At 42.4% G+C, this 16,041-nt stretch overlaps 2 protein-coding genes across 7 annotated transcripts in view; one reads left to right on the top strand and one right to left on the bottom strand.

Moving 5' to 3' along the window:
* Nucleotides 1–890, top strand: part of HEATR1 (HEAT repeat containing 1) — a 38,850-nt gene extending 37,960 nt beyond the window's left edge. For all 3 annotated transcript variants that reach the window (XM_035556264.2, XM_050709453.1, XM_035556273.2), the window contains one exon: nucleotides 64–890. In XM_035556264.2, coding sequence (XP_035412157.1) covers nucleotides 64–152 — 89 coding nt within the window. In that variant the 3' untranslated portion in view covers nucleotides 153–890. The remainder of the gene's footprint in view (nucleotides 1–63) is intronic.
* Nucleotides 891–1,036: 146 nt separating this feature from the next.
* LGALS8 (galectin 8) lies at nucleotides 1,037–14,125 on the bottom strand. 4 transcript variants are annotated; one of them, XM_035556282.2, is made up of 10 exons: nucleotides 13,999–14,125; nucleotides 11,634–11,771; nucleotides 7,556–7,644; nucleotides 6,624–6,834; nucleotides 5,849–5,965; nucleotides 4,499–4,555; nucleotides 4,397–4,423; nucleotides 3,293–3,381; nucleotides 2,719–2,884; nucleotides 1,037–2,366 (listed from the first exon to the last, which is right to left on the bottom strand). In XM_035556282.2, the coding sequence occupies exons 2-10, from the start codon at nucleotides 11,673–11,675 to the stop codon at nucleotides 2,217–2,219; spliced, it is 948 nt and encodes a 315-aa protein (XP_035412175.1). In that variant the 5' UTR covers nucleotides 11,676–11,771; nucleotides 13,999–14,125; the 3' UTR covers nucleotides 1,037–2,216. The 4 variants fall into 4 exon arrangements, with proteins under 4 accessions (XP_035412175.1, XP_035412184.1, XP_035412194.1 ...); XM_035556291.2 differs by having other exon boundaries at nucleotides 11,634–11,751; nucleotides 13,999–14,086; XM_035556301.2 differs by lacking the exon at nucleotides 4,499–4,555.
* Between the last annotated feature and the right edge of the window lie 1,916 nt (nucleotides 14,126–16,041).

The raw sequence follows: 16,041 nt of genomic DNA, 5'->3' as shown, positions 1-16,041 counted from the left end.
CAGCCTTGAGGGAATCTTTGTAATAACTGTTCTATTTACTTCCTGCTTTATTTCTTTTTCTAGATGAATGTGAAGAAGTTGAACAGCAGTGTCAGAAAACAATTCAGCAACTGGAAGTTATTTTGGGAGAACCACTCCAAAGCTACTTCTAAGTTTATCCCCTTTGTTTTCACATTTTGTCTGAATTGTTTTAACTACGTAGATGCCATGTGTTACAGGCAAATTGTCATACTAATTTTTATCAGATCTAAGATCTTACTTTTTTTTTTAATAAAAATATTGTAAGAATCTGGCTTTATCATTTCTGGATCAGCTGGAGACTGGGGCTCATTTTATGCCATTACGTGATGGCATAAACCTTTCCTTAACTTACTTTTCCCTGAACATTACAACTGAAGCAAGCTATACTCAAATTCTGATAGCTGAGCAAAGAGTGACAACATCCAAGACTGTCCACGAACCCTGCTGCATTGGGGTTCTGCAGTTCCTCAGTGTAGGGGCTGTGCTGCTACAACATAAACATGATACTTACTGGACCTGTGCACTGCAATCCTGAGAATGCATTTTTCTGTTATTTTTACAGAAGTGAAAAATGTACCCCCTGAAGAGTCTGAAAAGAAAGTATCTACAAGACGGTCTTGAAAGAAAGAAACTATATTCAGGTCAAACAAAAACAATGTCCACATGAGAACATCTTGCTCAACTTTTAGGTAAAGGCAAGGATGCACAGGTGCTAAAATTGCCATAACTAAGTGGGAGCTGCCTCCAGGCTCCTCTCTTAAAAAGAATCAGCCAGCTGCATTTATCTTTAGGGGATATACATAGCACAACAGTGGCCTGAAGGCCATGCCGCACGCATGTCATGGCCAAGGCCTAGGCCTACCCGGCTTAACTGCAGTTCGCTAACTCCTTAATGGGGAAATGGTCCTCTAATCAGGTTCACCTTGGAGATGCTGGCAAGACAGTAAGTAAAACAAGACGAAAAAGTAAAACAAGACAAAATAGGCCAAAAAAATCAACTTGGCTACACTTGGAGAAAAGCACAGTTCATAAACATTTTTATTTATGCTTTTTATATGTTTAACCTGGTAGTTAAACAGGCTTTTAGGGTACATCTTATCCTTGAAACTGCTTCGCTCTTTTAGCAGCTGTTAAGGTAAATAGGAACAGCCCTTGGGCAGGTATTAATAGCCAGTAGCAACTTATTTTTTAAAAATAAGAGTACATAAAAATTAAGACTGACAGTTGTAAAGGAAACTGATGGAATAGGAACAGCTTTTTTTTCAAATAGCATTTGAATACAAGACTGAAAAAGAACTCATTCACTATTCTATTCACGAGCAGCCAAGTCTCAGCTCAGCTGAAATGATGCCTGGAGTACCTGCGTTTACATGTTTTAAAACAAAAGCCAGACACATCTGCTTCAGTCCCTGAGCAATCTCATCACAGCTGGGAGCCAGTTCAGATCAAATAAGCTTTCAAAAGTTCACCCAATCAGAACGAGCTAAATCACTTTCATTTGTTTTACTTTGGAGAACTAAAAGCTAGAAATGCTGCCATATGTTTGATTTAAGCCACCTATAAGCAGGAGTTGACATAACTATGAGTGTCACAGAAGGTATGATTGCAGGAGCAGGCTAAGAAGTAGAATCAATTTCCTCCTTGCCTTTCACGAGAACTGATGGCTCAACTGTCTGCTTAATCCAGCCCTGGTAAAAAGGTTGTTATCACTAATATAAATTAAGAAGCCGAACAGAGGACTTCATAATTCTATTTTCTATGACCGATCAATATCCTTTCAGGGGTGGATAATCATATCTTCATATCCTACTTCACTCTAGTTTCTACTTTACTGAATGTATGCTATTAAGGAATGACTAGTAGTAGTTAATCATGTATGCTATTAAGGAATGACTAGTAGTAGTTAATCATACTGAGCACAATTGTTAAGACAGTATGATGCAGTATTTTCATATTGCTAGGTTCAGTAATACATGTGATTTATCTGAGCACACTGATTTAGCTTGCCAGGATACTGTAAACTATTGGAGGAGTTAATCTCACAGCAGCTCTGGTACTCACCCAACTCAAGAGAGGCTGATACAGAAGCCTACGTAGATAAAGGCAGGCTCAGCGTGAGTCAGCACCAGTTTGTACTTGACAGAAAAACTGTCGTTGGAATATATTTAATTCTTTTAGTACTAATTAGAAAAGCACTACCAGCTCCTCACATCTAACAATTGAACATCTCCTGTGACTTCCAGCAGGTCGATCTTTTCCAGTTGTTTAAAGCGATGCTTGTATTCCAGAATGTGAACACCATTAACAGCAACTTTGAACTGGTGGGCATCACAGAATATGATCAGCTGAAAAAAGAGAAGAAGAACAGTTAAGTTCCTAGCTTGAACTTGGGTGAGCCCTGCTTCTGTTACAAAAAGTCCTTCATGCAAAAGAAACATTAAAAAAAAAAAGTGGAACTTCGTCCTATGCTGAAATCTTGCAACTACTTACAAGAAAACAGGAATAGATGGCTGTCATTAAAACCACGTCAGATCTTTGCTTCCTATGGTCCTATTTAACCCTAACATTCTCAAGACAGGGAAATGCAAGAACAGCACTCTTACTTAACTAGTATTAGCAGTGTAACATTTAAGTGCTAACGCAAACTCTTATTTTGGCAGAATTGTAAATCTGATGCTGTGTTTCATTTAATCTTACCTCAAAGTACATCCCTGGACTGAAAGGGAAATTGGTAACTTCCCTTTCTTCTTCTCCCCAGCTGTCACGAAGGTAAGAGTTTCTCACAAAAACTTTATTCTTCATTCGGGGATTCAGATGTAGTGCTATGTCCTTCGACTCACTTGATTTCAGATTTATTGCAAAGCTGGAAGACATTTTTAAAAACTTTACTACACCAACAGTTTGTAAACATGATAAAGTATTCCGTGCTATTTACCAAGACTTTTGCCAATTGTGCTTGCATGCCATGCACAATGGAAATCCAGAACAGACATGCAACCTTGCGAATGATGCAGATTAAGCAGAAAAGACAATCAGGTTTTATCTTGATTTTTCTCAGTGGAGCTGTTCTTTTAAGCCCTTTCTAAAACAGCATCCTGCAGGTTCCTGAGAAAACCACACTAATTTCAGGTGATTCCAGATGCAAAGTTGCAAGTGAGTAAGGATACCCCGAGGCAATGGAAAAGCCTACACATTCTCAAAAGCAGCTCAGTTAATAGCAACATAAAACAAAACAAAATAATAATAATAAAAAAAAAACAGTAACACCTACCTCTTTGGGTTTTTATTCATTTCTCCTTTAATAGCGATTGTGCATCCCGGACGAAGTGCAGAATCAAGTTTCCCAATGTAAGGAACTCCCTGGAAGTTCATCAGCAGTGAAAAATTTGACTTACTTTTTTCAACATACGAGCTGAGCTTTACTATGGCAAGAAGAAATTTGGCCTACAGTTTCAAATTTGCACTCACTCCTCAACTTTTTTTTACCAATACAATCTGGGATACTGAAGCTGTAGTGAAAAAGTTGCATAGAGATGAACGTATCAATGCCTTTTTTTATTTTTTTTTAACTAGAAACTTGCGTTCAAAATAAACATTACTTACTGCTATTTCTGCCACCACTATACATGCCTTAATCCAGAGTCATGCCGCTTGTAAGCACCAAAAAAGTGTCTTGAGGAAACCTAAGCTTGATCTGGCACCAGACATTCCAATGTACAACTTAATGCATTTGAGAGTTGCCAACTGGTTTGAGTAAACATACTATAAGCAGCATGAAACTCTGCACTGATTTAAATTTGCATCACACAGTCGTCCAGGTACAGACACGCTGACCTCTCCTCTCTGATAGCTTGTTATGCTTTAAAAAATAAGACTCACACTAGATGAAGTACGCGCAGGGTAAGCATGGCTCAGTCACCAGGAGGAAGATGAAGCCAGACAAGTTCTGAGATACACGCATTAACGTAAGGCCGCCTGGCTTAATACAACTGCAGAATGCTTTTAACACAAGCTTGTTTTGCAGGTATTCCCTAAAGTCATGAACACTAAGCATGCTTATTTGAACAAATAAGCATCACATCTTATTTTGATGTGATTTGGTCCTTTAAAGCTTCAGGTACCCCACTTTTTATTCCGCTGTTCATGGCTGTGGATGCCGTGCTTATCTCTTTGGGTTTTCTATATCTATTAAGAAATAGCCTCACGTTTACTAGCAGCAGGAAAGAGGATTGATCTCTACAAAACCTCACTGCTGATCATTTCCCAGTAGATTCTCAAGTCCTTTGTACTGTGCATATTTTTTCTTCAATAATTGAGAAGTTTTTATTTCTTTTTTTTTATCCACATTTGCTATAAGTCTACCTGAGACACTTACGAATTGTGAACCATCTGGCATTTCCCCCTAGAAAAGAAAACAAACATAATTAACTAGTTTTTCAGACAACCGGGAGACTCAGTCTTCTACAAACATACGTACATTTTCTGTGCTTATCTTTGTTACTCCTAGAGATGATGGCTGTGAGCCTTGTACAGACTGCAGAAAAAGAGATATTTAGATGTCATTGCTAGCACCACAGAACATAAAGGTGTGTTAGAAACGTAACGGATCTGTGCTGCTTTGAAGTGTAAATTGTTAACGTGGAAACCTAGGGCTATGGTGAAGAAAAAGATAGCCAAAGCCCTAAAAACCAAGGAAAAGTCCTGAAAATCAATTGCTGAAAGACAAATCTAGTTTTCCAAAGGCTACCTCATTACAGTTTGAATCCTTATTTTACAGTTGGAGCACTCTTAACCCTTAGCATCTGAGGATATCCATTCAGCTTTCCTCACCAGGGCAGGAGTATCAGCAGGGCAAGTCACCCAGAGATGGGGCAGAGGGGGGCCTTGGGATTCTAGGCAGCTGCCTGCATCCCTGTCCCTTCCCGCTGTGTATCATATGAACAACGTGGCCATGCACAGATAAAATTCCTGCCTAGCCCTGGCAGACTGTATCTTCATCTTGTTTATTTCAATATAACCTCCCTCTTCCTCCTCAGAAGAGTACACACTGGAAGTACAGACAAAAAGGAAACAACCACCCTGCTCCCCTCCTTTCTTCCCCAGAGGATACCACAGAGTAAAGCAACTCTCCTTTGTTTTGTGCTTGGGACAGAAACCAACTACGGCACCTCCTTGCCTCCAAGAAATTCTTGAAGTCAGTCCTCCACAACGGGACTCAGATAGCTTTGAACCACCATTTCTGCAGCAACATATCCAAGGCCAAGTGACAGGGCCCATAAAAAAGTCTGCACACATGCTTTACAAACGATCAGTGAATAGATATATCTTTAAAGCTTGGACCCTATTTTGTCCAGGCCCAAATCTCCACCTTCCTTCTAAACAGTTTATTAGTTTGCTGCTCCGAGTCAGACCTGATGTTTGGCAGCAAGAGACCCAAGCTCTGCCCACAACGTAGTGATAACCGCGCAGAGGAGACAGAATGTTACACAGAAGCAGGTAGGCTGCCTCAGTGAGTGGCAGGAAGGAAGAAGAGAGGGACAAGTCATTTGAATTCTGTACCTCCCCGGTTATTTACCACCTTCCGTTTCTGCTCTCTCACCTTTTCCCATCAGAAGGCTCTCACCCTCTGCATGGGGAGAAAACAAACTGTTCAATTCCACTCTATTGGTTTACTTTCTCCAGCAGAGCTAGGAGCTGAGAGGAAGGAGTGGGGAGGAAGTCCCTTGTTACCGAAGTTAGACTGTGTAGATGCTTTTTTTTTTTTAACACTGTAGTTTAGCGAGACAAAGGAACTGAATCTTGACAGTCAGCTGTCAATAACACTTACATTAGAAACAAACTCTATACTTCTGATGTGCACTTTGCCAGATATTCCCAGAGTATCTATTCTTTGAAGGCTAATTCTGTGATTGTAGAGCAGCAAGTGCTTCTTGTTTACAGTCACCTAAAGGGATAGGGAAAAAAATAGGAAAATCACATTAAACACCATCCAGGTATCAAATTGTATGCATGCAGCTGTTTTACGGTGCTTTGGTACAGGAGCTGGGAGTGTCCTGGAAACTTCAGAGCAACTAAGTTCAGATCATCTATGAATCAGCCTCTCTTTCCATTACTGTGAGGGAGATTTATTCGATTTATTTACCTTTCACACCCTTTGTTTTTATTCCCTGACCGCTTATGAATGTGGTTTTACCAACCTAATAGAATCTATCATTGCAGTCTAACAGAGCAAGAGAACTGCGTCGCATTTGTTTCCTCCAAGAGGGAGGAAATACTGTCCTACACTATTCACAAAACAGGTTTACTGTTACGGTCAGCCCTTGCACGTAAGAATGGGAGGGTGGAATAGCCATTAGCTGTGCCAGACAGGTACTTGTCTACTCATGCAGCTTTGAAGGGAACCACGCAAAATGAGAGGTCTGATCTGCCTAGCACCTCTTTAAAAAAAAAACTCGTAAACTTTTCTGTAATCAGACTGTACCTACGAAACAGAAACCACGGCTTCCAATTATACTGTATGTATGCAAAATGCCTCTCGTTTATTGGCCTGACAACTGGCCAATAAGGCCCCTCGAGTTGAACAAGGGTCAACGCAAACTCACCTGGAATTTATCCTTTAAAATCATGATGGCAACCTCAAATGACTTCCCTTTTTGAAAAGGCATCTCATAGGTGATCTCTTCCCAGCCCCATTTTTCCCTCTCCAGCGTGTTGCAAACAATGCAGCCAGACCTTTTGAAGCGAGGGTTGAAATGAAAGGCCACATCAGCTCGAGGCTTTATACTACTGCCACACTGTAAATCCACCTGGAACCTAAACATAAAAATAAGACAAACCACACTCAGCTCAGTCTGTCAAGAAATGACCTACAAGTTCAATACACTTGTGTTTTACTGATGAACCCCGGAGCATGCAGATGGAATGAGTTATTGGATAAGGAAAAAATATGTTCATCCAACTTCTGTATATTTATGAAAGGTTTTCTCGTGATTTATTGCAATGAATTACAATATTTAAGCATTTACTCAATGCTCATCATTCATATCACCTGAGCTCCTCACTGCATTCACCACCTTCCCTCCCGTCTTCTTCAGCAGAATAACCGAATGCACCTTGGGCCATGTCAGGAAGTCAGGGAACAGAACCTCCATACTTGGTGTGAGCACTAGTTCACACCTCCTCATCCCAGCTGTAAGCTAATTCCTTCAAGCGACACATCCAGTTACCACTTTTGTTAGTCTCAGATAACCTCTTCAGATAAACAGATATATGCTATGACAGGGAAAAAATGCCAAAGCAGGCAAAGCAAAAACAGAGGAGAGAGGATCAGCAGAAAGCAAAAATCAGTTTATCCTCCAGTGTTCATCATAAAACTTTCATTAACCACTTAATTCACTGTATTCACTGTGACACGATCACGAGGATTTAAATCAAGCCTTTGTTTACTATCCCAAATAGGTTCCCTAGAAACAGTTTGTTCATTACATGCTTGTTCACCTGTTGACATTTCAAGAAGTGATACTGTAGTAACTACCTGTCTGCATCATCAGGAACACTCCCATGTATTACAACCAGCTCTCCAGGAACAAGGCCACCAAGAATTGTCCCAATATACGGAACGACCTAGAAGAAGGAGGAAAAAAAAAGATAGAAATAACATTTTGTGATGGAAGCAAAATACATAGTTTTTAAAATCATATTCTAATACTCAATTAAGTGGTGCTCTAGCATATTAAAAGAAAGACAACTAGCATCTCATTTAAAAGAAACACTAGAAACGCATTAAATACCTGCCACAACAGAAAGATAAAAAACAGATTTTCATCACTGTAGACCAAGCTTCTCAGATAAAATTAAAATAAACAGTTACAATCTTCATTCTAGCTCTGAAAAGAATAATGGCAATATTTTATTGCCTCACTTTTAATAAGAGAAGATTCACTTCAAACTAGGTCATTGCCAAGGTCTGACAACAGTCAGTCCTTTGCCGGTAGCAGGAGGCACCTTCCACAAGCTTTTTAACACCGGACTAGAGCAGCTGCCTTTTTGCTTGTTCTTGCTCCCTTGTGAAAAACAGCAATGGGAAAAGAAGCGCCTATGGCAGAGAGCAGAGTTGCATCTTAATATGAACAGCACAACATACACTACAAAATATCCTAATGAGCTGGGAACAGCAAGGTGCACTGAACTAGCCCCGCTCAGGGGTCTTAGTCTTCAGGATACCAGCAGCACGCAGTCTATCTCCAAGCCTACCCTATTTTCTCATCCTTATCAATAGCTGGGGAAGGTCACGCATGTACATTATGCTGAACTCAAATGGCAACATGGTAGGTGTTGTTAAACCAGATATGGGGACATGTCAGCTAAAATAAAAGCCTCAAACACCCCAAAATGGCTCCACAGCAAAGGTTCAGACATGCTGATGGGAGCCCTACCTTGACAACCAGCTGGAGCACCCAGAATTTCAGGGAGGAAAGGGAGCACCATAACAGAAAACTGTGGAAGATGATGAGACTCTTCTGTGAGGAAAGATCTAAGACTGCATTCTTTACATCCAGAAGGATGCATTTAATAGAAAGGAATGTTGGCCACCCATTCTTCAGAAGCTCAGACATGGAATCTGCATGGCCATAATAGAGCACTTCCTGGGTGTAATACTACAGACTTAAGGAGGTTCTGTCATCATGGGATGTGCCTGTCATTTCTTCACGTCTCAAGACTCTTGCTAGTTTTTCCTCACCCGTTAAGAGCAATGCATGTGATACCACAGGATCTATCATCATCCCATCTCTCTTAAAAACCTCCTAAAGTTTCCTTTGAAGCCAACTGGACAACGTCAGCCCAGTTTGAGCTGTCTCAAAGATCATGTTGCTTCCAATGTCTGCCAGTTTTCATAAATGAGACGACAGATAATGGTCTCACAGAGAAGAGGGCTGTGATAACACAACTTTCATCCACCTTGCTGGGTAGCCTACAGCTGTCCCTTCAGATGGGGCATCACGTTTCTTGCCAGATGGATTTGTGGAATAATTGCTGAAGGTGACTTACTGAGACTATGTCCATGTCCTAAGAGAAGCTTCAGCACTGAGGAAAATTCCAGGCTGAGGTGCGGCAGATATGTAAGGAATCTGTTCCATGAAGGTCCCTTTGGCAACACAGCCTGCAACCTTAGGTATTGGCAACGCCAGGGGAGCTTGGTGTGCTGACCCTGAGAGATGCAGCATGGAGGCTGGAGCGGAGTGAAGAAAGACACCATGGCCAGGCTCTGTGCTATCACCACAGGGATGGAGAACTAGATGGTACTATGGAACTGACAGATTGCATGGCCAACCCCGAGCTGAACTGATAACCAAATCATGTCCTCTGGGTGACCTTTGCTCATTATAATCTCATTATAATGCCAAAACACACCTCCATCCCAAAGGCTACCTGCCTCCAAGGTGCAACCACCCCTCACTAAGCATGCGCTCTGAATTTCCCTAAGCCTGTAACATTAAAGCAGAAAATTTTATACCAATCACACCCAGGCACATGTGACTAGAGTCACTCAAGCTCCACCTATAAGCAAAAAAATAGCATAAAAATGGCTCAAGAGAGGAACAATGTTAGGGAAAATAGCATCACAGACAAGTCGGGAGGACATCGCTAACCTCTGGGATTGGCTGATGGGCTGAACCTCTCTTCCCCATCCCGTAGGGACACCTATTGGGTGAGATCCAAACCCTCGGTTATACCGAGTGCTTCCCTGGGAAACCTAACACTCTCTATAGAGTTGTTTCACAAGTTAACTTATATGTAGTTGGTTGTGTTAGTCACATCCTTGGTATTTGCATGTGCTTTGCAAACAGTGTATTTACCACTGGCAATCCAAAAGCACCTGTACTCCTGTTGCTTCAGTAAATGCCACCAGTCATTAATCTACCAGACTGAAGGTGTATCATGCTATTTTGGCATCCATGATCGTGGTAATTCAGTACACTGAATGTCACCAGACTTATAGTGCTGAACTGGGCATCACTCAGAACCTAAGCCCAGCTGCCCCCAGCCCCTCTGATATCTGAGCGCAAGCTGGAATGCAAAGGGGTTTAGGTCCTGCCAAACTTCCTTACCCTTTAATGCAACAGGGTTGAGTAAAGGGCGTAAAGGGGAAAGCAGGATTTTCTGCATGATTCAAAACAGTCCATTAGTGAAGAAATACACCTAAGATAAAAGTTTATTTAAAAAGCTCTTCTTTTTTGCAACTTAAGGAATGATTCGTTCAAACAGTGAAATATTCACAGAGTTACTAAACTTATATGGTGGCTTCACACAGGTACACATACAGTTAAACAGCAAGTCTGAAGCTATAGCTCAATGAGCATCACACATGCAACAGCTCACATAGTCCATCAGTGACTGAAGCAGCCAGTTAAAGAGACTTTGTACAAACAGCAAAGCAGTATGACACATAGAACAGACAATTAGCTCCTGTTTCAAGTTTGCTGTCATGGGCACAGTCCACTTTGCTGATCTCCCCACTTGCACTACAAACCCCAATTCTTTCCCTTCAGCTTGTTCAGAAGAAGCAGTGGAGGTTTGGAAATACCTCTGGCATCTCTAGCTCAATGCCTTCCTCAAAGCAAGGTCAGCCACAGAGGGCTGTTCAGGACCTTGCCCAAAGGCTGTCCTGAGATCATCTGCGCAATCTGTCCCACCTCTGACTCCACATTCCAATCCCAAATAATCACTCTTATTTCCATCCTAGGCTCTAGAGCACTAAGCCCTAGTTTTATCCCTCTGTATTCTCCAGCCTGGTCTTGTTACCCACCACACTCATCAGTCCCCTTGCAGCCATGCAGTTCTCCTGAAGTCTTCCTCTTTTCCTTACACAGAGAATTTCACCTATACACCTCCTCTACCTCCTCTTCATACCTCCTCTCCTCCTCCACCAAAATTAGGCTCCAAAATCCCTACCTATAACTTCCATCCTACTGTTCCTTTTGCAATTCAGTCCTTCCAGCTTCTAGTTGATCTCCACACAGCCTTCCTTCCTCTCCAAACTGGATTACTGTTGGACTTGATGATGGCCTTTTACAACATAAATGATTCTGTGATTCTTGTAAAGAAAGCTGAATCTACTCCCCCATCATCCATTAAGTCTATCCACTTTGCAAGCAACGAGCAAGCAGCAGGACTGAACAATCAGACACTCTGAGGGCACTGGACTGTATCAATGACAAACTATAATAGACAAGGAAGTCCTGTGCAGGTATGTGGTATTGTAAAGAAACTGTGGAGGGTACAGACTTTGGTATTTTTGGCAGAACATTAAAATACCATCTCCTGCAGACTCAAAAGAACTACATTTTAAAAGAGACAATGAAAAGTACAGCTCCAGTCCATTCCTCATGCTGGCATGAGGCCACTGTCCCTGAGCATGAGAATACTAGAGAAATACTAGAGAATACCAGAGCAAACCCTGAGGTTCTTCCTCAAATATCTCAGCAATGCCAAGAGCTCTCAGTAACACCCCTCACCATACAAAACAGCAGGAGTGCTTTGCTAACTACTGGCATAAAATAGCAAAATCCCATTTCCTGAGGGAGAAGTTGTTGACATAGTTGAAAAGTTACCGGGTTAATGATTTTCTTCTGCGGCCCATCCAAGGACATCATCTTCCCTCCTCCAGTTTAAGTCTGTCAGTCCTGCGGTGATCACTGTCAGAGCGTATTTAGAGGTTCGCTGATCTGGCTGCAACAAAGCAGGGATCCCTTTGAAAAGCCAAAACTTTTAATTAGAAAGAAATAAAGTGACACTACAGGAAGTGAAACCCTCCAAGGTATAATGTTAAAACCTACAAGAAAAAATGCAACTGTATTTCCAAGAAATTTGATGGAGTTTCTAAATATCAAAGTTAGAAGCTTGGTTAAAGACAAAACATGCCACCCTAGGACATAAATACACAATTTTATCAGCTGCTTCCTGAGATCATGTATACTGAGGCAGAATCCCACGTAAATACCATTATTGCACAGGTCAACACTGATAACTCGATGACCATCAACTGTCCATTTGCAGCTGACACCTGCCTGTAGACTGTGAAAAGACACAAAGCACAAACACGTTTTTTCTGAAGTGAACAGCCATTTCTCTTTCTTTTACCAATTCCTGTGCTGTTCCAAGGTTGCTCAAGGGCAACAAGCCCTAGGGGCTGAACTTGCTTTTTCCAGTTTTATCTTACATACAGATAAGAGATACCAGCCAAAGACACAGCAGGGAAGCACAGAGTGTTTTCTGCTTCTTCCTCCAACACACACAATCCCTGAACTCCACAAATAACTACAGGAGTCTGCAAAACCTGCATTAAATGCACAGAACTAATAAGGAAAGAAAAAAACACCTTATGAGTATATCCAGCTACACTATAATTTCTTCAACTGTAATTTCTTCAAATATAATTTCATCAAATCTAACAAAGTGACCAAAAATCCTGGGCCAACTTCAAAACTGCTAGGCAATTATTTCTTGCATATTCTGGATAAATATCTTATGGTAGCAAGCCAACGGGGTGGTGAAAAGTGGCAGGCAGGGAAAAAGACAAAGGAGACGGTTTTAGTATTGTTGTTGTGTGAAAATTGCTAGCCACATAAAAAGTAAGTAAATAAAAAGTCTGTGACCGATTCCACAGAGACCTGGGATTAACCTTCTGCAATGATTCAGCAGTGCAGACCACTGCAACATCTGGCTAATCCTGTGGGAGACTTGGGCCAGTAATTCTCCTTATGATCAGGGTCTAGAGCGCATTTCAGAGAACACAAGGTGTTATATGCCCAGCTTACACCATGCAAATGTTTTGCCCCTTTTGATATGCCCCTTGGGATACCACCATCAATTCACAACAGGAATGTGCCAAGGCAGGCAAATTCCAGTATTTTCATTTTTAAAATTAGGAACTCAAGACCAAAGCAAGCAAGAATTCTGACTACAGCATTGACAAGTCTAAGAGCAGACCAAAGAAACAAAACCCAGACCTAAACCCTGTGCCCAGCAGCCTGCTTACTGAGCTTCCCTTGGTGTGTGACTGCAATTGACACCTTACCGAAAGAGGACTGACAGGATTGCCTCTAGGATCTAGCAGCACATGCCTGAGCTCTTCTGCCCACCCTTGTTGATCCTGGCAGACGAGGGGCAGTGTGGCAAAGCGATTTGTTTGTATGTTTTATGGAAAGGGTCACAGTAATGAGGGGAAGCTGCGAGTCAGGCTGTGTTTGGCCACGCAGGTTTTGGGTAAGGAAGTGCGGGGTTCTCCTGTAACCTTCTATCACAGAACTGCTGTCAGTGAACATAAGGGGGTCTGATTTTTTGGGTTGTCCTCTGGGGACCCAGGAGTTGGACTCGATGATCCTTGTGGGTCCCTTCCAACTCGGATATTCTATGATTCTATGATGCCAAATGTTAAGTCTGCAACACTAAGATAAGGTTCCCCAACTACACATTCAGAATTGAAACAGGTATGTATACTGCCCTGATATCTCACACACTGCACAGTTCAGAAGGAAAAAAAGAAAAAAAAAAAAAAAAAAGGAAGCAGCAAGGACAACTGCTATTACGCTATCGCTCTATGACCCGCAGAAAATTTCTTCCTCTAGAAAAGTCCAGCGGGGCTTGATAATTCGGGCTGGATCCCATACTAAGGCAGACATGGCTTCTGGAGCGGAGGGAGGAAAAAAGCGAGCAAGCTACCGCCTGGTGTTTGCAGACAGTTAAACCCAAACCAGCAGTGCCACCGTCCCACCCCCGGCCAGCAACCCAAGGCTCCAGCCCCCGGAGCCGCGGGGCGACCGGCAGCAGCCTCCCCGGGACCGAAGCCCCAACCCCGGTCGCTTCCGCCTTGAGGCGCCCCGTCCTCTCACCACGGACGGACAGACAGACAGACAGACGCGCGGGGACCCCCACCCCTCACCCCCTACCCGCAGCCCACCCTGGCGCCCGACTCACCCGGCTCCTAGCAGTGAGCTGACGCCGCCGTGCTGACACCGGCCGCAGCCGCCATTTCGCACCCGCCCCGCGGCGTCACCGGCCGGCGGCCCTGCCCAACGGCTTCCGCCCGCTGCCAGCGCCCGGCCGCGGTGGGGCTGGGGCGGCTCCGGGGGCGGCGCAGCGCCCGGTGTGGCGGTCAGGAGGGTGCTCAGGACCAGAAACCCAGACCGTAGCGCACCCACCTGCTACGAGCTGCAGGATCGCTGCTGGGAGGACACATCAGGCTGTATCAGATCCGAAGGACTCGTTCACATAAAGGGCTCACGTAAAAGATTGCTTGGGGAAAGATGCCTTTCAGGCACACTGGGCTTTGAGTACTGTCTGTAATCGGATGGTAGCAAAAAGCCTGCTTTTATTACTGTCCAAAACTGACGACTTACAAGATGTCTGAAATGTTGTGAATAACTATTCACTTCTCCTTCAAGGGCAGAAGACCGTGATATGCTGTAAAAAAAATACATTAGTAGGCTGATCTTTAAATTAGTACAAATGTCATGAACTTTCTTAGACCTTGTTTACACAATTCTGCTGTCTGGTAACTTTCAACTATGACCATAGGTCAATAGCGTTACCCTAACTTACACTACTATAAGGCCAAATTTACATTTTTTCCACTTGCTTACAGCTTGACTTGCATCTGTGGGAGCCAGTCAGCTCGAGACAGTGAAAAATAAGCAGTCTCTTGCACTCAGTTCCCAGCCTGAACTGCAGCTCTGCTACTCAGTAGCGCTTCAGGAATAAGTGAATTTTGAGTTTCCATACAAATGCTTCCATGCAAGCGCCCAGGGCTACACTGATTACCCTATCCTTTATGGTGGGCTTCCAAAGTAAAGCCCAAAACCCGTAAAAGGCAACTGGATACTGTCAGTCCGATTTTTCAGGGATGCCCCATACATAGTTGGCCTCACAGCAAAATTAAATGCTCGTGGAGCACAGGACTGTACCAATGCTGCTGAAGAACAGTCAGTAAGCTGACTATCTCTTAGATAAAGCTGCAAAAACTAAAGAATACAGTAGTTTGGACATCTTCATGAAGCTAAAATGGGTGGAAAAGGCCACTGATTATCCTGCAGGCACAGAGATGGCAGCCAAAAAATGGCAATCCATAAAGGAAGAGCAAGGCCAGCGTGGGAATAGAAGAACCATAATGGAACAACATTGGTAGTCTAGCAGAGCCTTTACAATGTCCACGTGATTCTCTAACATTTGTTACCAGATTAATTACTAACTCAGGAAGAGTCCACCCAGCGTAGGTTCTACACCCCTCTGTAGTTTGTAACTCTATTGCATGTTTTCTAGATAAACGGCCTTGTTCATTGTCTATCACAATATATTCTTCTTTTTCCCATATGAAAAATAAGTGCATCTTCCTTTCTTCAACAGCAGTATCTGCTGCAATCATCGGTGCTCTAAGAAGCTATGGATCTTGCATATAAGATATTCTTACACAGCACAACTAATTGATAATTAGTTGTTCTATGTAGTAGAGCTATCAGTAGGTAAGTAGTTCCAAGGTGGCTGGTGAGAAGGAAAACAGCTGTTTTCCTAGCTGCGAGAAATAAAAACAAATACAATAAAATTGAAAATGGATAATCTATATTTCTTCTAAATATAGTATACATTAAATCAGAAGATATAAGAATAGTTAAATTGAACACTCAGACCCAGTATCTTGTAAATAGATACAAAACTAAAAAAAAAAAAAAAGTGTACACCTCAACTCATGCCATACAAAAAGGAAAAAAATATTTCAAGTATACAAATTAGTAATCCAGTGTGTAATGAAGATTAAGGCGAACATTTTCAACCTTCAGTGCTGAATTTACATGGAATCCACATATGAACTCTCAAAAGCAGCTTTGTTTTTATGATGAATTGTTGGAACTGATGTTGATTTTTCAAGAGCTTCAGGGGATCAGAATTCTTTTCCATTAAACAACCGTGTTTGTTCAAAACCTTACACATTTTAGCCAGAAAACAGGAAAAGGGGTATTTCAGCAG

This window comes from Cygnus atratus, chromosome 3, assembly GCF_013377495.2.
Source record: "Cygnus atratus isolate AKBS03 ecotype Queensland, Australia chromosome 3, CAtr_DNAZoo_HiC_assembly, whole genome shotgun sequence".
Taxonomy (NCBI): Eukaryota; Metazoa; Chordata; class Aves; order Anseriformes; family Anatidae; genus Cygnus; species Cygnus atratus.
The sequence above is the reverse complement of the archived record's forward strand: the minus strand, read 5'-3'. Positions and strand labels throughout refer to the sequence as shown.

What these genes read in the sequence shown, in the direction of transcription:
- LGALS8 (XM_035556282.2), bottom strand. Translation starts at nt 11,675, where the DNA reads ATGATGTCCTTGGATGGGCCGCAGAAGAAAATCATTAACCCG. An exon ending in GTATAGAGTTTGTTTCTAAT is followed by an intron (nt 4,556 to 5,848) that starts GTAAGTGTTATT and finishes CTTTTTCTGCAG; the next exon opens with TCTGTACAAGGCTCACAGCC. An exon ending in TGCCAGATGGTTCACAATTC is followed by an intron (nt 3,382 to 4,396) that starts GTAAGTGTCTCA and finishes ATGAACTTCCAG; the next exon opens with GGAGTTCCTTACATTGGGAA.